Source organism: Phyllopteryx taeniolatus, chromosome 4 (assembly GCF_024500385.1).
Source record: "Phyllopteryx taeniolatus isolate TA_2022b chromosome 4, UOR_Ptae_1.2, whole genome shotgun sequence".
NCBI lineage: Eukaryota > Metazoa > Chordata > Actinopteri > Syngnathiformes > Syngnathidae > Phyllopteryx > Phyllopteryx taeniolatus.
In genome coordinates, this window is record NC_084505.1 from 33,076,632 (window position 1) to 33,098,041 (window position 21,410).

Below are 21,410 nucleotides of genomic sequence, written 5' to 3' on the forward strand. Positions count from 1 at the left end.
AAGCTACACGCACCAAATGGTGGCAGTGAAATCGGCTCAACTCACTTGTACACAGTACAATGGCAATAAAGACTTGGATTCAAATTCACAACAAGCAGCAGTTTGGCAGATAGTGAACAATTCTTCAAAAAAGAGGCTTCGAGCTGTTTATTGCAACTCCCAGCTGAAGTTAACTGTCAAACTAAACAAAGAGAAATACACGTTATGTATTTTAAACACATTGCTGTGCCTTAACAGAGTCAATTTAGCTTAATGCGAACAAACAATGCAAAATTCCATAGACATGTTGTGGTGTTATAACCCTTTAAGCAACGGATATTTGAACACAAACAGTGAAGCAACACATGCAGACAAACAATATAACAATACTCAAAGGCATATATTCTTTATCCTTTGCAAAAAATGACTAATATTACTGCAACTTATGAAGTCACTTGTGAAATTTTTCTTCATGTGTATCACTATTTCTGTATTATCCTGTCCCCTGTTGGCCAAGATGGGCACACCAGAAGGAGCAGCATTTTGTTAATTGAATTGAAGCAAAAAAAATGTGGCAAAATTTTTTAAAATTTGGTCATTTCTATTTAATTATGTCATTAGAATTATAATATTAATTGTCATTGCACTGTATGTATACAATACTTTTGAGTGTTTTTTTTTTTTGGGAAGCTGGAACGAATTAATGGCATTTCCTTTCATTTCAATGGGGAAAGATGACCGGACGGAACAAATTCAACTTGTATCTCAAGACACCACTGTATTATGATTTTCAATTCAATTTACATTTTCAATATTTTTAACCACATTTGATTGTGTTGGAACAGTAAGCAAACAACATCTTCAATATGATTTCCAAAATTTGTGATGCAAAGTTTGATGCGCTTTGCAAGATTCGTGAGATCTTGATGCAATAACATCGCAATTCTGTCAATTGTCTTCCTTACAACATGTGTCCCGAATTATATTGCTAATGACAGCCAGCATGATGTTTACACATTTGGACGCACAAGTACATAAAATTTTATCAATAACGCAATTACCCAAGCTATTAATGGTAATAATCCTATAAGGTCACCTATAATTTGTGCACATCTTCCCTATATAATTATAAACCGGTGTTAATCTTTGTATTAGTGTTATTTTGAATCCACCAGCTGGACTTATTAAAGGGCACTCCTTGACAATTAGCTTCATGATGGCTTTCACATGAAATGAGCTCAGCCATTGTCATGGAGTGCATGTTATCCAGCAGCGGCAACCACTAAAGCAAATGAGACACTTGATGTTTCCACGCCATGTCAACACTGTGGGGGCTTTATTTACTGATGTTTTTCTGCGTTGGTGTGCGACATTAACGTGCGTAACACTGACATTTTCCTCAGATGTAATGTCCTGAGTCATCAGTGTGTGAACGAATCTGTTCCTGTTCTTTTAAATCAACGTGTGTGAATGATGCAGTACAGTGGAGCCCCATTTATCATGGGGGATACGTTCCAGATCTTGCAATTGGTAGAAATCTGTATAGAGAGACCATGTAAACAGACAATGAGCTGCGATATCGCAGTGGAACACTCTTCTGTAAAATCACTCAAAAGGAGACATACGGATTTTTAAGAATTGAAAATAGCTCCTAGGTGGCTTAATAACACACTTCCATAAAAAAATAAAAAATAAAAATAAAAAAAAGTTATGTTTTGAAGCAGCTATCCTATCGCTTGTAAATCTTTCTCCGGTTTCCATGACAACTCGGCGTGGAGCTAGGGTGTTGTGACTAAGCAAGTGGCTATTTGACCGCAACCAGTCCGAAGTCTGAAAATAAATTTTACTCTCCCAATAATACTAAGTGAAAGTGTATTTTCCCTTGTGGCGGCAGCACTTCATCAGTAAACCATCATATATATATATATATATATATATATATATATATATATATATATATATATATATATATAAAACCATGACGTCTACAACCCTGAACTTCTTCCTCGCAAGCGATCATCTGAAAATGTAAACACTCGCAGAGATTTTGTTGCATATGGATATTTATGTTTCCTACCTTGTTAAATCAATGTTGATATTTATTGTGAGAAATGGAGTCGATTCGTTATATCCAAAGTGTGTGTCAAACTGGTAACCGTTCGCATGAATCAATAGCCAAGAGGTAGCTTTCAGTTTCAAAAAGGTTGGTGATCCCTGCTGTAAATTGTCCATAAGTTTGAATGTGAGTGTGCATGGTTGTTTGTCTATGTTTGCCCTGCGATTTGACTGCATCCATCTCCTTAACGAGGATTTGCACTATAGAAAATGGATGGATGAACATTTTTAAGGGATTCCTGGCTGCTAATCAGTTGCTGAGTGTCTTGTGTCACACTTAGTTTTTATTTCTTGCTTGTGTGGTGTGATTCCTTAGTGGGAGGGTTGCGGGTGGCGTGTGTCTGACACCTCTTTGCTTCCGTTAACCTCAATCAGATGGTGGTGGACCTCTGCGGAACACCTGCTCTCACAACGTGCGCGTAAGTCTGTGATGCTGAATCGATGGGCCACCTCGGGGATGGCACATCGGGCCCGCGTCGATGGAGGAGAGAGGGGGGATGGCGAGGGGGCGGGGTGGTTGGGGGGGCACAGGGGCTCGTCTGCCAGCCTCATTCTTCACGCTTCTTTTAAGAGAGGCGTGCGTGTGAAATAATACCTGCTCATTAGGAGCACACCACCTCCTGGCTAATTCATCGCGGACTGTCACGAGGTTGTGTACGACCCCCGGGAAACACATAAATCACACGCGGAACCGAGCCGTCCGGCGGCCGGCTTCATGCCCCCGACGCCGCTGATTTATCAAGCAAATTACTGCGAGTCCTGCTCGGCCCAAACACTTTGCAGAGGAAATCACCGACTAACCCCTGAGCCAACAGATTTATTGAAAAACTGCCCCCCCCCAACCCTCACCCCCAACTACCCCCAGCCCACACTCACCCGGCCTCCTCTTCCGCCATCTTCCCGTGCCACTCCACTCATCTTTCACCGACTTAATTAAAATCCATCCCGTTGGCTCATTGGCATTTATTACAACCAGCGGGCTAATGAAACAAAGACGACAGACCCAAAGCTGCTTTGTGCCAGTAAACATTTTACAGCAACCCCCCCACCCCTCCCCCCTACACACAATTAAATATACACTCAGCTTTCCTACTGTAGTGACATTTATAAAAGGTTTAAGGTAAGGTATTATGACCAGTTTGCTTTAGTCAATCATCTAAACACCAATAGCAAGGAAGAAAAATAATAAAATTTACGTGGACCTCTATGGGGGCCACACACATTAAATGACATTGAGTTTTCTTTTTCTTAAAACTCCAGTATTGGTAAGATTACTGTCGCATGATGTGATAATAGTACTCATTAGATTATATTTTTTCTTTCCATTGAATACTCTGTAGTTACATTAGTAAACAGGAAAATAAACTAAACAATTGAATGTTTCTAAATCAAATCAAAATGTGGTACCACAGTAAAAGTATTTTTTATTATTTTATTTTTTTTACCATTTCTCAGAACGTGACAACAAATGAGTAGCTACTTCTCTTGTGTTCTCGACTTTGTGAAGTAACGTCAGTGCAGAAACGAATTGATGTTAGCAATGATAGTTAGCTAGTTACCTAGTTATCTGCCTCGGTAGCGAGTCAAGAGTATTTATTATAAAAAAAAAAAATAATAATCAGCTGATCCTGCTGATGGAAAGTTTAGTGATTTTGAAAGTTCAACTTTTTAATCAGCCTATTAATTAAAAAATTATAAAATAATGAATACAATAACTTTGTTTTTGGTTCCTTAAGGCTTATAACAATAAAGACATGAATTACAAGCAGAGCATTAGACTGCTATCCAATACTTTGTCTTTTAGTATTGGTTTGACTTTAGAAATGAGAGAAAAAATCGGCAGAAGATCGTCAGTTTTTTTAATGTTTATTTGAATGTTGTTATCTTTGCCTTATGTTATCATGTGTTAATGTGTAAAAAAAAAAAAAATCAGCCAAAAAAATCAGCTGAATCTGATTTTTTTTCAATTTGAAGGGCTGATATCAGACCGATTAATCGGTCGGGCCCTAGCTAAACTTGCATTACTTATAATAATCCACTACATCTTTATAAAACATTGACTTGGTTCAAAAATGGGTCTAGTGTTTAGCACGCCTGCCTCTCAGTTTTGAAGTTGGGGTTCAAATCTTGGCTCTCCTCTTGTGTGGAGTTTTCATGTTTTCCCCATGTATTCCGGTCTAGGTTAGGAGTCATTGAAGTTCATTGAAGACTCTCATTCACCCATGTGTGCGTGTGCATGTTTGTTTGTCTATACAGTATGTGCCCTGTGATTGGCTGGTGACCGTTCCAAGGTGTTCCCCCTTTTTCTTGCTCAAAGTCAGCCGAGATAGGCTCCAGGTCACCCGCAACCCCAATGAACACAAGCGCTGTAAAACAACAACAAAAAATAATAATTTAATTAATAACGGTTGTCCTTATTGTGAAGTGGTTAACAGATTCCCTGCTAAATTCTCATTAAAACCAAATTGCAGCAGTCTTTTCTTTATTTCTTTTGTTGTTTCATTGATACAAAAAGAAAAAGAAAAAAGAAGAGCCATACGAGGCCATTGTGAGGCTTATGTGTTGCTGCTGCTGTCTAACACAAGCGTAACCAGGCAGGATCACTGTGGGCCTTAATTGACTCTTCCGATCGTGGAGGGGGGGGGGGGGGGGGGGGGGGGGTGATGAAGAGCTGGAGAGCTTCTCAGATTGGCCATGATACTTAAAGTGCGAATGCGTCTGTATTGAATAAGCAAAACAACAACTCAATTATAGATCTAAATGCCTAGACGGGAGGTCCAAATGACATTGTTGTTGTGGTTCTTGGCAGTCACTGGACTCTCTCTTGTTCTCTCTCGCTCTCCTGCCGCCTCTTGAGGTTTGGAGATGAGGAGACGGCATGGAGGAAGGTGCTAAATTAGCTGGCTGATCCGTGCTCATTGCCGCATACACATCCCCCTATTACCGCTGCCTGGGCGCCGCTTAATATTCCGGGCATGGTGGTGCGCGTCTAGATTGCAGATTTATCAAATGGGAAAATGAATGTATGATGATCAGTTAAATTGAAAATCAGCGCCCGGGTGACGGACCGCGCTGACACCTCGGTAATTAGAAAGAAAAATGATGGCGTCCGAATGCATAATAGAGCAAAAACAATTTACGCCATGCACACTTCCCCCCCTTCAACGCTGTAATGACGGCGCGCTCAAATTGAAAATTTCTCCCAGGTTGAAATTTAATTCATAAAGGGAGATACATGAGGGACACAGCGGGATGTTTCCAGGTGCACTCCTGGCTTGGCGTGTTACGTCCCTTGAAAACTGAACCAATGAAAGGTCTGTCTCTCTCTATGTCGCTCCAAAAACCGACAATGTAGACTAAAGCGTGTAAATAATGGACTCTACCAAGTGATGGCATCCATTTTCCCGTTTTAGCTCCTAAATAAAGAAAAATGAGGTACTCCTAAATAATCTAATGATTTCCGATACAAGAGCTGGATACAAAATGCCCTGTTTTGCTTGACACTGTCTGTCAGAGATATATTCATGTACAACATTATGTCTGTCACTTTATCATACTGAGAGCTTGTGTCTTGATGCTAAATAAGGTTGACAAAATTGGAGAACCAATTCTCAGTATGCAACACTGTAAATGTTAATCATAAAAAAGGGTGAGAATCAAAACTGAGCAATGTTATCTGGGTAAAGGCAGAATTCTATTATTTTGGGGGGTCAGTTTAAAGTCTCTAAAAAAAAGAATTCATTTTTTTTGCATCATACTTACTACTGGGTACTTTTCCAAATTTAACAGGGACAACTTGGTAAACTAAATTAACTTGATGTAGACAGACAGGGAGATAGAACGATATTTTACTACCGTGTCGTACACTTTAGTGTTCTTTGGTGCTGTTTTCGCTGTATAAAAGATATAATAACTATATTTATGGATATTCAGGTAGGTAACAGACAAACAAAGTAACTGAAAAATGAGTACAAATTCTACTTGTATTCTTTTTCTGAGGTCAAACTGACCCCAAGGATTAAAAATATATATGTATATGTATTTGAAGTATAACTGTAAATTTGATGATAACGGGAGAGTTATGGCTCAAATGAGTTGGGCAAGTGTGTTATGTTTTATTGTCTTAATACTAGTAGTATATGTCATTTCATTTATCATTTTTTTCCCCCTTTTAAAAAACAAAATTAATTATATGAAAAAAATTTGATATTTTTCTTCTTTGTTCGAATCCTCATTTCAAAGCATGTAAGATCATGTTACGTGGCCTGTGTCATATCTTTTAGTTTCTTAAAAAAATCACATATGCTAATGTCTATTTCTTTCATTATAGGATTTTTTTTTTTTTTTAGGAACAATCAGTGCAAAGTACTTTTTTCTATAAGGGTAGATCAAAACCCTTATTTTCTAATTAATCGTCCTCTTGAAACTAACCGATTAAAGCAAATAAAAGCGCAGATTTCACCGGAATGAACAATTTAATGTGATTGTTTCGGTCGAAGAGGACGTTTCCCGAGGCCTTATGGGAAAATAATGTCCTTATGAATTAAATAATAGGGTTATTACTTTCATTGATTTTAGCTGTCTGGGAATTTAGTGTTGAGCTCGGGTCTTAACCCATCCTCCATCCTCCTCCTCCATCGTCATCCTCGTCCTCTTCCTCGTGTCTAATTATTTTCCTCTAAGCCGCCCTGCTTCCTGCAGCGCAAACAGCGCGCTCGCCGGGCGAAAATTATGTAAATATTATTAAAGGGACTCGGGCGCGGAAATTCATTTTTAGCTCGGGCTCCGCAGAGCAAAGCCTCCCGTCCCTAGGATCCTGCGTCAATTTATTTGCAAATAAAGCGGGCGCTGTGACCGGGAGGGATCAGGGATATTTAGGCGGCCTGTCAACACGGCTCCTACGCGCGCACGCCGGCAAGAATTAATGCTTTTAATAATTGGGATTTCACTTTCCAGTGGACTGGGGTGGCGTTTATAAGAGCATAATCTTAACATGCACCCCACCCTCCGCCCACCCTCCCTGTGTTCCATCTGGTCCTCATGGACATTTAACCCATTTTAGTGATGCTCGAGTTGTTGTTTTTGCGACTTTCGGCTTGTCCAATCAGGCAACCCTAAAGATAGCACATTTTATAGAGTAGTACCTACTGTGTATTAGTTACTGACAATAGCTAGCCCCCTGAAAAGAAAATTAATTTCGAAAGATGATCGCATTAAAAAAAAAAGATGTACATCGCATACTACAAGTACAAGTATCGCTTTTGCAATAACTGTACGTTGCTAGTAGCAACACTTATTACATTTGTTAAAATCAAGTTAAAGGTAATTTTATGATATAAATTAGTGGTGTAAAATGCCAAGTTTGAAAACACAAGCAGCAATTGTTCTCTCAATTGTTGAAAATGTTAGCTTGTGAGGCTTAGCTTTTGCTATTTAACTAAGCTAAAGTGCTAGCAAGTTACAGGATTTAGTTTTAATCCATTTTTGGGAAGCTCAAGCACCCTGAGAAATATAAAATAGGATATAGTAGTCATAATAATGCATTTTACAGGGGAACCTGTTTTCGTATGCCCTAGTTTTCATACGATTCCGTTTTTTTTTTGTACGAAAACCGTGGGACTTAGCCGCGAGCGTCCACACAAAACATCCCATGACGTGCATCTTCTTCCTCTTCTTTTCCTTTCGGCTTGTCCCTTTAGGGGTCGCCACAGTGCGTCATCCTTTTCCATGTAAGCCTATCTCCTGCATCCTCCTCTCGAACACCAACTGCCCTCATGTCTTCCATCATGACATTCATCAACCTTCTCTTTGGTCTTCCTCGAGCTCTCTTGCCTGGCAGCCCCACCCACATCATCCTTCTACCAATATACTCACTATTTCTCCTCTGGACGTGTCCAAACCATCGAAGTCCGCTCTCTCTAACTTTGTCTCCAAAACATCGAACCTTGGCTGTCCCTCTGATGAGCTCATTTCTAATTTTATCCAACCTGGTCACTCCGAGAGCGAACCTCAACATCTTCATTTCCGCCACCTCCAGCTCTGCTTCCTGTTGTCTCTTCAGTGCCACTGTCTCTAATCCGTACATCATGGCTGGCCTCACCACTGTTTTATAAACTTTGCCCTTCATCCTAGCAGAGACTCTTTTGTCACATAACACACCTGACACCTTCCTCCACCCGTCCCAACCTGCTTGGACCCGTTTCTTCACTTCCTGACCACACTCACCATTGCTCTGGACGGTTGACCCCAAGTATTTAAAGTCCTCCACCCTTGCTACCTCTTCTCCCTGTAGTCTCACTCTTCCCCCACCACCCCTCTCATTCATGCGCGTATATTCTGTCTTACTTCTAATCTTCATTCCTCTGCTTTCCAGTGCATGCCACCATCTTTGTAACTGTTCCTCCACCTGCTCCCTGCTTTCACTGCAGATCACAATGTCATCTGCAAACATCATGGTCCACGGGGATTCCAGTCTAACCTCATCTGTCAGCCTATCCATCACCACTGCAAACAGGAAGGGGCTCAGGGCTGATCCCTGATGCAGTCCCACCTCCACCTTAAATTCGTCTGTCACACCTACAGCACACCTCACCTCTGTTCTGCTGCCCTCGTACATGTCCTGTATTATTCTAACATACTTCTCTGCCACTCCAGACATCCGCATGCAGTACCACAGTTCCTCTCTGGGTACTCTGTCATAGGCTTTCTCTAGATCTACAAAGACACAATGTAGCTCCTTCTGACCTTCTCTGTACTTTTCCATCAACATCTTCAAAGCAAATAATGCCTCTGTGGTACTCTTTTTAGGCATGAAACCATACTGTTGCTCGCAAATACTCACTTCTGTCCTGAGTCTAGCCTCCACTACTCTTTCCCATAACTTCATTGTGTGGCTCATCAACTTTATTCCTCTATAGTTCCCACAGCTCTGCACGTCACCCTTGTTCTTAAAAATGGGCACCAGCGGATTTGAATTCTCTTTAATGCCTTTCTAACTTCCCCCTTACTAATCATTGCCACTTCCTGGTCCACCACACTTGCCTCTTCTACTCTCCCTTCTCTCTCATTTTCCTCATTCATCAACTCCTCGAAGTATTCTTTCCATCTAGCTAGCACACTGCTGGCACCAGTCAACATATTTCCATCTCTATCCTTAATCACCCTCACCTGCTGCACATCATTCCCATCTCTATCCCTCTGTCTGGCCAGCCTGTATAGATCCTTTTCTCCTTCTTTAGTGTCCAACCTGCCATACATGTCATCATATGCCTCTTGTTTGGCCTTTGCCACCTCTACCTTTGCCCTGTGTCGCATCTCAATGTATTCCTTTGGCCTCCCCTCGGTCCTCTCAGTGTCCCACTTCTTCTTAGCTAACCTTTTTCCTTGTATGATTTCCTGTACTGTGAGGTTCCACCACCCATTCTCCTTCTCTACTTTCTTGCCAGAAGATACACCAAGTACTCTCCTGCCTGCCTCTCTGATCACCTTGGCTGCAGCGGTCCAGTCTTCTGGAAGCTCCTCCTGTCCACCGAGAGCCTGTCTCACCTCTTCCCTGCACAACACTCGTCCTGTCTCAGCTTCCACCACATGGTTCTCTGCTCTGCCTTTGTCTTCCTAATCTTCCTCCTCACCACCAGTGTCATTTTACACACCACCATCCTATGCTGTCTAGCCACCTTCTCCCCTACCACTAATTTACAGTCGGTAACCTGCTTTAGATTACATCGTCTGCACAAAATGTAATCCACCTTCGTGCTTCTACCTCCGCTCTTGTAGGTCACCCTATGTTCGTGCCTCTTCTGGAAAGAGGTGTTCACTACAGCCCTTTGCATCCTTTTTGCAAAGTCTACCACCATCTGTCCCTCCAAGTTCCTTTCCTGGATGCCGTACTTACCAATCACTTCTTCATCACACCTATTCCCTTCACCAACATGTCCATTACAATCTGCACCAATCACGACTCTCTCTCTGTCTGAGATGCTCAGAACTACTTCGTCTAGCTCCTTCCAGAATTTCTCTGTCACCTTTCGGTTACATCCTACCTGTGGGGCATAGCCACTAATCACATTATACATAACACCCTCAATTTCAAGTTTCAGCCTCATTACTCGATCTGATACGTGATCTGATGCTCTTTTCACCTCCAAGACATTCGTAGACAACTCTTCTTTTAAAATAACCCTGACTCCATTTCTCTTCCCATCTACACCATGGTAAAATAATTTAAACCCTGCCCCTAAACTTCTAGCCTTACTGCCTTTCCACCTGGTCTCCTGGACACACAATATATCAACCTTTCTCCTAATCATCATGTCAACCAACTCCCAAGATTTTCCTGTCATAGTCCCAACATTCAAAGTCCCCACATTCAGTTCTAGGCTCTGTGCTTTCCTCTTCTCTTTCTGCCGAAGAACCCGCTTTCCACCTCCTCCTCCTCTTCAACTTCGACCCACAGTAACTGAATTTCCAACGGCGCCCTGCAGGTTGACGGCGCCGGTGGCGGACGTTGTTAACCTGGACCACGACCGATCCGGTATGGAATTCTTTGGATGAACGCTCATATTTGTTTGGCAAAGTTTTCAGCTTGATGGGACCAGCTTGTGTCCCCCCATAGGGCTGCATTCCCATGACATGTGCATGCATGGGAAGTCTTCATTGACGACAGATTTTTTTGCACGATAGGGGTTCAGGCTCTGAAGCTGGTTGGATTAAAAAAAAAAAAAAAGGCTCTTCCCATTCCAAACAATACCTGTCCTCCTCGCGTTCCCCTCTTCGCCGTTCTAGCGAAACCAAAGAGTCTTCAGTAAAGGCACAAGTTATGTTTAGTGTTCATTTATCCGTTTCATTAGTCATTTACATTTAGTTCACATTGTTTTCTGCACGTCTGTTAATCTATGGTTATTCTCTCAAAAAAATTTCTTTTTAAAAAAAATATTTTTGTGTATCTAGAAGGGATTAATCGGATTTACATTATTTTTCATGAGAAATATTGCTTCAGTTTTCATACGATTTGGCTGTTTTATTATCATATTTACATTAATTTTAGAAAACGATAGAAAATGAATTATTTTTTTACCAGAAAGATATGTGTAGCGGTCATCAAAACTCAATGTTCATACTAAAAGTCCCCGAATGCATTGCGTTAATTGGACCGTAGCTTCTTCTGTCTTGTGGAAACACTTATTAGCATTCGTAGCTTGTTTGAATCAGGTTTTAAGTTATTTCATGACACAAATTAGTGGTATAGAAAGCCAATTTTTAAAACACGTTAAAATTACTAATTTCTCTCTAAGTTGTATAAAATGTCAAGTTTGGAAACACATTGCAATGAGTAACTGTTCTGTGAACTGATAAAAATGTTAGCTCATTAGGCCTCGCTTTTGTTATCTTGCTAAGCTAAAGCACTAACGAGTTAAAAGATGTTTTCAAGCAGTTAGGTTTTTCTTGTTCAAGAATTTGTATTTTGGGCTACAACTTCCATCTTTACCAACACTGAATAAGTTGTTGCCTCAGCTTTTTATAACTAAATATTGCAGCCTAAAAACTTGTGTGTCATTATGAACTCTATTATTTTTTTATTTTAAACACGACAAAAGACCATCAAAGGCATGCCGCAATAAAATATATACTTTTTTAATCATTCTGTGATTTAAAGTTTAATTTTATCAAAACTACTGTGGACTATTATTAAAAGTTACTGTCTATTTTGCGTGCAAATTTGGGCTATGAAAAATGTTTGGACAGTTTTACTTTTTGGAATTTTTCAAAACTAGACATTCTTCTCATTTAATTGATTTCATATTTTCTTACGTTAATGCGTTTATTTTGTTACGTTTCATCACAGTGTTGCTAATTCTGTATTAGCCATGGCTTTATTTGCATCTCAGTTCTATAGAGCTTCAAGTATGTGTACAAAAAAGAGGCCTATTGCCTAAAAAAATCTGGTTCAAGCATCTTTCTTTAGTTTGAGCCCCCCCCCCCCCCCCCCCAAATTTTTTTTTATTAATGTTAGTGCCCACTCCATTTTTTCCCCTCCCCTGAATCTTTATCTGGCTCACTCCCGTAGGGCCCCCACAATAACAACAAATGACAAGGGGCTCCGGTGCCTTTTGTGAGGGAAAGGGGGGCGGGACGCAGGCAGCACGCCTGTCCTATTATGTGCGACACATGATCAATAGGGCGATAAGGCAGCGACATCAATATAAGCGACAGAACAATGAGGGATATCATCGAACATCTATCTTAATATAGCCGGCAACAAGGGCTGCCTGACAAGCGCGCCAGCTCATGAAAATTCCGCCCCACGAATCAAACACCCCAAACCCACCCCAACCCCTCCTTCATACGCTCAATAGTCTATGCACACACACGCATGCAGGCTGCCAGGCGCGTGCACGAGCGCCGTGCAGCTGGCTATTATTCCCCCATTTCAATTTGACACCCCTGCCTTTCATGCTAATTCTATTATTGTAGGAAGTTTATGTGATTCCATATCACTAGAAATCACTAATGTCTAATAACCCTTTGGGCTGAGGAGGGGGGTAGGAGGAGGAAGGGGAGCTGCCTGGAGACCCTGCAGCAGCCAGTGGGAAAATAATTACTTTCATATCAAAACTCAGCAGGAGGCGCAGGGTCCTATAGCCGGCGGCCACTAACCTCATTCCAGGCCGGCCTTTTCAAATGAATAAATTTGTTAAAGCAATAAATACAAACAGCCAGACGGTAGTGAGAGAGGGGGATTTATCTGCTCTAACGCCCACAACGGTCCACAAGATCCCCCCTGCCCCCCATTTTTCCGTTCCCTTGCTCCATCCGTGCAAAGACAGTGCTCACTTTTAAACAATAGCTTTTATTTATCAAAACGTTTACATATAAATATTGTTTTCTCCTTTTTACAATATCTGAGGATTTCGGTTGCAGGTAAGACATGTTTTCTTTACAGGTTTTGGTCGCCAAAAAGAGAAAAAAAGAAAACCTGCGGCCTCAGCATTCAGGACACGTGTGATTAAAAAATAGGTGAGGATTAAAGCCCCTTTTCCACCAAGCAGTGCAGTTCATGTCTTCTGTAAATGTGCGACACACGTTTTTTGTTTTTTTCCATTGTCCAAAGTTGTGCAGCAAGCCACAATAACTGATTTGAAATTCGCTACCTTGCAATGGGTGGAGCTAGACACATTGCAGTCCATTGATTGGTTGACAGACAATGGTCACTCCCTTGTGTCAATGGGATTGCTATGCCATGACGAACGAACACATGCTTGATATCCTCCATGTCATGTTCTACCACGGTCTTACTTGTTGAATTCATTGACTGTAGCCCCTTGTTACACATCCCTGCTCAAGCAGGGATTTATCCGCCTTTTTTACAGGCCCTTTTTATGAATAAACCACACTGAGACCAAGTCGCCTCGCCAGTATTCCACCTTCAGAGGTAATAGCCGAGCCGGAACTACATCTGCTGTGAAAAAAGTGAATGACGGAACATGGGTGGAAAGTTTCTCGCTGATTTTGTTGTACAAATACAGTACTGCCTTACTGTACTCAAGTAGATTTTTAGGTATCGTAGGTATCCGTACTTGACTTGGGTATGTATTTTTCTGACAACGTTTTAATTTTGCTCCCTACATTTGAAAATGAGTAGCTGTACTTTCTAGTCCTTACTTTGTAAAAATAGGCCTGGTACTCTTTTCGACCTCCACACATAACAACACGACGTAAAAAAAAAAGGTGGAGAGGTAAAGTACACAGCAGTTGAGATCCGGATTGATTGAGATCTTGGGGTCTTTCAAGTCAGAAAAAACAAGGGCAACAGCGACGTGGAAAAGCGTGAACAGGGGGGCATTAACGACAGCAACAGAGTCGGAGAAGCACAATATTTCCCGTCCATGGCTTTCTTTAAGGGAATATCAGCTCCAACCTTTCGTGGTAGCATCTGTACTTCTACTTAGCTACAGAATGTGAGTATTTTCGCCACCTCTTATACCAAGTGCACATTGTTGCGATCATGTCCCGCCTTTGCTGGGATCTGTATAAAAGGCAATAGCGACTGGATCTTCTGACACAGCTCTGACAGAGCCGTTTTCCGGGATCTCTGAGTAAAAGAGGCTTCGTTCGTCAATGGAATCCTGCCGGAGCAGGGTTTAGCGTTCCAAACCAGACCTTGAGCTGAAGTGAACTGTGTTGCTTGGTGGAAACGTGGCTCAAGTCTCCCGATTCCTGATATGTTTGCAAGCATCTATGCAGAGCTTTGGGAATGTTTCAACAGTCCACTCTCAGAAAAAAATAGCTTTAGGGGTACAAGGACTTTTGTACATTTTTGTATCCATTGAGGCTTATACATCTTGGAAACATACCTGTACCTGGAAGTCCACTAATCAGGGGAACATTATTGTACCTTGAAAGACCAAAATACCCCTACTGTAGCCTTGTTTCTGACCGCGTCTGAGCAATGCTGCTTTGTGTGTGTTCCTATAGCAAGTGTTAGTCCATATCCACGTCCTCGCCATCTGTTTCAGGCGCTTCCCTACAGTCAGTGTTCGCGCCGAGACCCTGGGAGAGGCCCGGAGACGCTCGCTCCTCCTTTGCACTCCGCTCCTCGGCTTGGCAGCTACTGGTCAGCGCCACCGTTAGGACTCTCCCCGCCTCGCCGGAATCGGCGGACTGAGAGGATGCCTGAGACTTGGCGAGCGTGGAACAATCGCCGGCATACTCCTCCTCTATGTCGACTCTATTGCTAGCAGGACTATGGTGGTCGTGTGTTTTATGATCCGCGCTTATAGGTTTAGCGAGAGCGCAGGAGAGGTCAGTGGGAGCGCATGTCTGTTCAAGACTTTGTCCCAGGTGGAGCCTGTTGATGTCGTCCTGACAGGGTGACGCCTTCAGGGCCCTTTGGGGCACGAGAAAGCCAAGGGGCTGATGGGTAATGGGATAAAGCAAGAAGTGGCCTTTACCCACCAGTGTCCTCTGGGTGGGCAGTGAGGGGAAGTCCAGCGGCTTCCGACGAGGCGTGGCGTCCGAGAGGAGGCTCTCCACGCTGAAAGGGTTGCGCTTCTGCAGGGCCGAGGCTCTCGGGCCCGCAGGGCTACCGGAGCTGTGCGTGCTGCCCGGAGAAACCTGCTCCGCTTCTCTTCTTTGGTTTTGGTGGTTGAAGTCATGTCGGGTTTGGTCACAGCTGGATTCGGTTCGGTGTCCTTCGGCAAGCCTCGACGTCAACGGCAGTTCCGCGTGAGTATTCCCGTTGGGGCCCGAAGAAGGCTGCTGCTCGCTGTCGGTGAACTGCGACACGCCGCTGTCACTCTCGGAGCCGCCCGGCGTGTGGAAGCTGTCACCGTGCAGAAGTTTGTTCTGCGACTTGAGCAGCTTCCTCTCCTGCTTGCGTTTCTTCTTTTCGGCGCGCTCCTCATCCCGCCGCGCGATCTCCTCGGGGTCCATGGGCTCGCCGCTGCACGTGGTCGGATGGGAGTTGTGTGCGGGCCGCCCGGGCCCTTTCTTCGTGTTCTCCTTCTTCCTCCACTTAGCACGTCGGTTCTGGAACCAAACCTACGCACACAAACACATGAGACTGGTTTACTCCAAACAAAACTTCATTGGACCATCTCCAATTAGTTTAGAACTGTGGATCTGGTCTTATTTTATTGTCTTGTTAGGTCACTGCTGAGTGCCTTTTACTTACTGTCCCTTAAACAGGATTAAAAACTAAAGGTGACAGAGCCTTGTAGTCGGCTGCCCCCAAATTGTGTCATGCACTTTCATTTGAGCGAGACATTTTTAAAACGCAGTTTAAAAAACGCATCTGTTTGGCAGGCATTCCAGTAAGACTTGATTGTTTGATGATGTTTGATTATTTTTTTGTATTAATGTTTTTCCTTGTATTGACTGAAATGTAAAATGTTTGTTCATCTGTTTTAAGCATGTGAAGCCCTCTCTGTGAGAAGTACGCTACAAAATCAAATTTACTGACTTACCTACGTACATTTTTGTCAGAAAAAAACCCAAAACACACTAACTTCCTGCTGTGATGCTGCGAGTAACTTAATGAGCTGACTGTAAGTAAATTAATTAGCAGCAATAATCACCAGTCAATTAGAATAGATACAAGGATACACTTGTTGTACATTAAGGTACTTTTGGCTTACTGACGATATGACACATAAATGGTATGATCACTGTAAATCAGTGTAAAAGCAAAACAAACAAGGAACCAAAATGGCCTATATTAAAATTCCACAGCACATTAACATTTTTAGATCTCAAGAGGTATACATACATTTGTTAAAAACAAAAAAAAGTGCAAATTGACATAATAGCAGCAATATCCAAACCCATCCATCCATGTATCAATTTTTCTATACAATTGCCCCATTACTGTAAATGACATCATTCAAATCTCCTTAAACAGCTCTCCACAATGTCCATAACAACTAAATTATGCCCACCGAACAGATTGTTCCAATTGACCAGGTGAAATTATCACTCCACTCATTTTATACATACACCTGACTGTAATATATTCACTTCTTACATGTGATACCTATTTTAACATCCTCACCTTTTGTTAAGTGACTCTTATCATTTTAACTCCTGTACTAGTTCATTGTGGCAAATTCCGGGCATCCATTTTGTGCATTTCAAGCTCTTGATATGCACGAACAGAAATGATGAGCGATGGTGTCTTAGTTGACAAAGTCAGATTGAACCTATGTATACTCTCTGTTTTTGTGATCCACTTTGGACGGTCCGCTATACTTTTAAATCGGATTTTCTGCTTCTATATAAGGCAGCAAGGCTATAAAAAAAACAAAAAAAAAACAACAACAAAAAACTTGTGTAATAAATCTGTCAGTTATTATTAATAGCAAGACAACACTTTACAATATTGGGAGATTTTGTTTTGTTTTATTTTTGCACATTTGGTGACCGGTGGGTCTGGGCTTGACATTTTCCTCCATCACGTATCGAATAGGAGGCATTGTTGTCCCGCAGGAGGTCACAGCAGAAGCGTTTGCGTTAATCGCCAATGAGTTTGCTTAATGCCCAACTCTGCCAATTAAGTCTAATTGCGCCCTAACTAATTGGAAGCGTTTCATTTTAACACCAAGGCGTGCCCACCGCCCCTCCCCGCTTCCTCTCAGCCGGCCAACAGAGCGACGACCCCCCGCCTGGGAGCTCTCTCGGCCCGGCCTCTGGGCTCGCTGAGGGCCGCGTGTTGGGCGCTGATAAGGGGCGGATAATGAGGACGAGGCGCGGACACGGTGCGCGACAATGTTGGATTGTTGATGTCGGTTCTATCGTGCGCCCCCCCCCCCCCCCCCGCCCTTCCTCCTTCTCCCCACACCCTTCGCAAACCTGCGATAAAGGAGCGTTTATAAGCAGCTTGAAGGCTGAATAAGATGAGGTTTACGAGCAAAAAATAAAATAAAAAATCCCCCCAAGAACATAAAGCATCACCCAGTTGGTCGATCATGACGTGTACGTCTTTTTCTTTTCTTTTCTTTTTTTACTGTTTGTTTATTTATTCAGAACATGTTTTTTTTTGTTCTTCCACACATATCTCACACAACCTAGAATACTATTTGTTGAAATTTCACAATGATACGTTGTAGTGTTTTTAATTTTATAAACTGAAGAGATGCTTGTCGTGATGTTTATGTGTGACACTCCATTATTTTCTTTATTGCTACGTTTTGTTTGATTGTGCTATTATTAAATGCCCTATAGTTTAATACAATTTTTTTTAAATAGTTAGCCTGATAACTCGATTTCTTTAAAGAATGATACAAATCTTACAAAGTATACAGTATGTAAACTTATGAGCACAGCAATGAATCGCTTATAATTTATACAGCCATCATGTTCATCTTTTATTTTAGTGCAGCATAATCCTTTTAATTAAATTTGCTGTTCTTAATTTTAATGGAAAAATAAATAAATCTAATGCATATTAGTTTCTTTTATTATTTACTACGAATAGTACTATCTTATAGCAATATGATTTCAATATAATTATATATGTATGTATAATAATACATAATATATTTCAAGTACAAATCATTTCCTTTCCTTTGTAATTGTGATTGTATGTTTTGATCTCAAATGCACATTCGGAGATTAAAATATGATAAATACATTCAAATTAATTTTCATATTAAATATTAAAAGAATAATGACTGCAACTGCTTACTGCTGCCTCCATTGGTACAAAAAAATAAATAACAAATTCAAATAGAGAAATGGCTCAAATATTATTTTTTTTAGCCCCTTTTGTCTGTTGTTGTTTTTGGTTTTTATTTATTATTAACTCAAAAATCAATAGGTTGTCACCATGAATAATTCAAAGGGGGACCCTTTATTGAAGCTTTAATTGACAAATAGCTGCCCCCAGTACGGGGTGGGCCTTCACGGGCCATCTCCTGCACAAACAGCCCTCCTGACCTTTTTTTTTTTTGGGGGGGGGGGGGGTGGTGGTGGTGGTGATATGGTCTTTAAACAAACATGCATTTCAAACACAGTCCAAAATAACCGAATGAATAGTGGCCCATGCAGTTACCTGAACCCTGGACTCGACCAGGTCCAGCCTGAGGGCGAGCGCCTCCCGCATGAACACATCCGGATAGTGGCTCTCGTTGAAGGCCTTCTCCAGCTCCTCCAGCTGCCAGCCGGTGAAATTGGTCCTGGTTCTTCTCCGTTTACAACCGGGACTCTCTTTGTCTGGGTCCCCGGAATCTGTTAGTGTTATTGTAAAGTGTTATGACCTCATCATTAATTGACTGACAGCTTTGCCAATTAGGAAAAGCCTATTAATTACGGTTATGTGATGCATGCGTTTTTTTTTTGTTTTTTTTTTGTCTTTAAGGGAAAATCAATACTCAATATAGGATGGAACTTAATCGTTTAATCGTCACAATCATATAGACGTTTACAAAAAAAAAGACAAATACTTCATGCAGTTTCTTTACATTTCAATGAAGATTTTGTTGGCATAAACTGATCATTTCGCACTGATTTTCTTTTTCCAGAGACGTACATAAAATAGAGAAACACGATATTTTACAGTTAAATACAAGAGGAAACTCACTCAATTCAAAATACATAAAAATGACAAAATATAACAAATACCCTCCCCCCCAAAAATCAAGTCTTACTCGAATGCCTGCAGAAAAAAAAGTGTTTTTAACAGCTTTAAAAAAACAATTTTTAAAAAAAAGCCCTCGCTCAAAATGAATTAAAAAAAAAAAGCAATGACATGGTTTGGCATCACCGCAAAAACACAAATGAGAATTCCCTCCAAAACGTAGTAAACGTTCAAATAGATTCACTGAAAAAAAAAGGACTTCATTTTCGGTTGCACATGATTGAAATGTGGTTAACTGACGCAATGGGAATTACAAAACGAGTTGCTATTTAGAGGGGACGGAGAGGGGCGAGCTTACCGGAGAGTTTGTACTGGCCGTCGGGCGACAAGAGCGCGCCGGAGCTCACCACCGAGGCCGAGCAAGAGCCGTTTAGTAATCCGTCTATGGTGAAGGGGACGGCGGCCGCGGACTGCAGGTGGTGCGCACCGGCGAGCTCGTAGTGGTGGTGCTGCTGCTGATGCTGGTGCTGCTGGTGGTGATGGTGGTGGTGGTGGTGGTGAGCACCGAGCGGATACGGGAAGCCCACCAGCCCGCCCAACGAGCCACCGAAGTGGGCGTGAGGGTGATGCTCGAGGACGCGACTGTCCATGCTCGCCCGGGCTGCATGCGGCGGGGCCGACGTGAGGATGCGCGGGGGGGCAGTGTGTGGCTGAACATGCAGTCAGCAAAGGAAGCAAAATGTTGTTTTAAAAAAAAAAAAAAAAAAAGGGAAGGTCGGGAAGGGTGGGCTGCGTGCGTGCGTGCGTGCGTGCGGATGTGTCGTCTCCCACGGCCCACGGATGAGCGTGATGCGATAAAGCCGGCAGCGACGTGTTGTGGTCCAGCCCGAGATGTCAAGCTCGCTTCCCCCTCCTGGAGCCCGCTCATTAGGACTCCCCCATCTGCTGACGGGACCAATCACGAGCCTTAATGGCCATGTGACGTCACGGTGCTCCGAGGAGGCTGAGCATTGTTGGAAGGGGTGTTCGGTATTTTTTTTTTCGTAACTTCACCCCTTCACTGGGTCGATGGCAAATTACACGTAGTGCCGTCCACTAACCTAGCATGTCCAAACACGAAGGACGCCCAATGGAAGCCTTAATTTAATGACATCCCCCCCTTCAACTTAAAAAACATGACATTGTGAAGAAAATTAAATTGTGGCCAGAATAAAGTAAAAGTGCATATGCGTATTGCTGTCACACCAGAAAAAAAAAAAGTTCAGTATCATGTTATAACGTCAAAAATTTCAATATGACGTTATAACCCACAGGTGTCAAACTAGTGGCCCGGGGCCAGATCCGGCCCGCTACGTCATTTTATGTGGCAATCCAAATCAAAATTGCTAATTGTGTTCGATATTGCAAGGATTTTTGCAATGTAGTAGTTAAAAACATGTTTTCATAGGCTTCTGATTTTACAACCAGTTATTAAAAAAATGTCATTTTAAAATGTGATAAATTTCACCTTTTAACATGTTTCACATTTTAACATGATAAATTATCAAGTTACAACTTGATCAGTTTCACTTTTGCATTTGGCAAGACAAACCAATGCAGGCGAGCCCTATGAAGGTATACATGTGTTTTTGTGTCTCATGAGTCAAACTTACTAGCTACGTAATTGCATTGCTCATCTATAATACTTTACATAAATAAATAAATTTAGATTTAAAAAGAAGATGTTTACGACATCAACAATGGAGATGATCTGTTGATATTTGCTTTCAACAAACAAAGTGAATGAAATAAATAGATCATTATGTGACAAGGGAATATTGTAGTGCTTACTTGTATTAAATGTTAGCTATTAAAATACTCTATGGTAGGGAAAGTGCCCTTTCTCGGACAAGAAATCATATTTATTAATCTAAGTCAAAATGAACACATGGTACTCACTTTAAGGCAATAGAACCATATTGTTTATCACTAATTGTAATAATGAAAGACATATACTATAACAATAAAGATGAATTATACAGCTACTGTATCATTATTTTTTTCCAACTAAGTGAATAAAGTCTTGTAGTGTGCTTGTGCATAATATTCAGAGGATTCAGTAATAAAACCTAACTAGCCGTTAAAAATTCTGAAAAGTCACGTAATGACTTATAACTACGAATCACTTTTTTAATGTTTTATTGATTTATTTTTATTTTTTTTTTACAAAATCCCACTACATGCCCAGTTGTTTGTGCTGACAAGA

General features: G+C 41.7%; 2 protein-coding genes across 6 annotated transcripts in view; one reads left to right on the forward strand and one right to left on the reverse strand.

The window, feature by feature from the left end:
• LOC133477277 (uncharacterized) overlaps window positions 1–21,410 on the forward strand; it is a 119,768-nt gene that overhangs the window by 84,254 nt on the left and 14,104 nt on the right. The window lies entirely within an intron of this gene.
• On the reverse strand, window positions 13,822–20,490 carry LOC133477276 (homeobox protein unc-4 homolog). The gene is made up of 3 exons (XM_061771866.1): window positions 19,524–20,490; window positions 18,641–18,816; window positions 13,822–15,633 (listed from the first exon to the last, which is right to left on the reverse strand). The coding sequence occupies exons 1-3, from the start codon at window positions 19,813–19,815 to the stop codon at window positions 14,575–14,577; spliced, it is 1,527 nt and encodes a 508-aa protein (XP_061627850.1). The 5' UTR covers window positions 19,816–20,490; the 3' UTR covers window positions 13,822–14,574.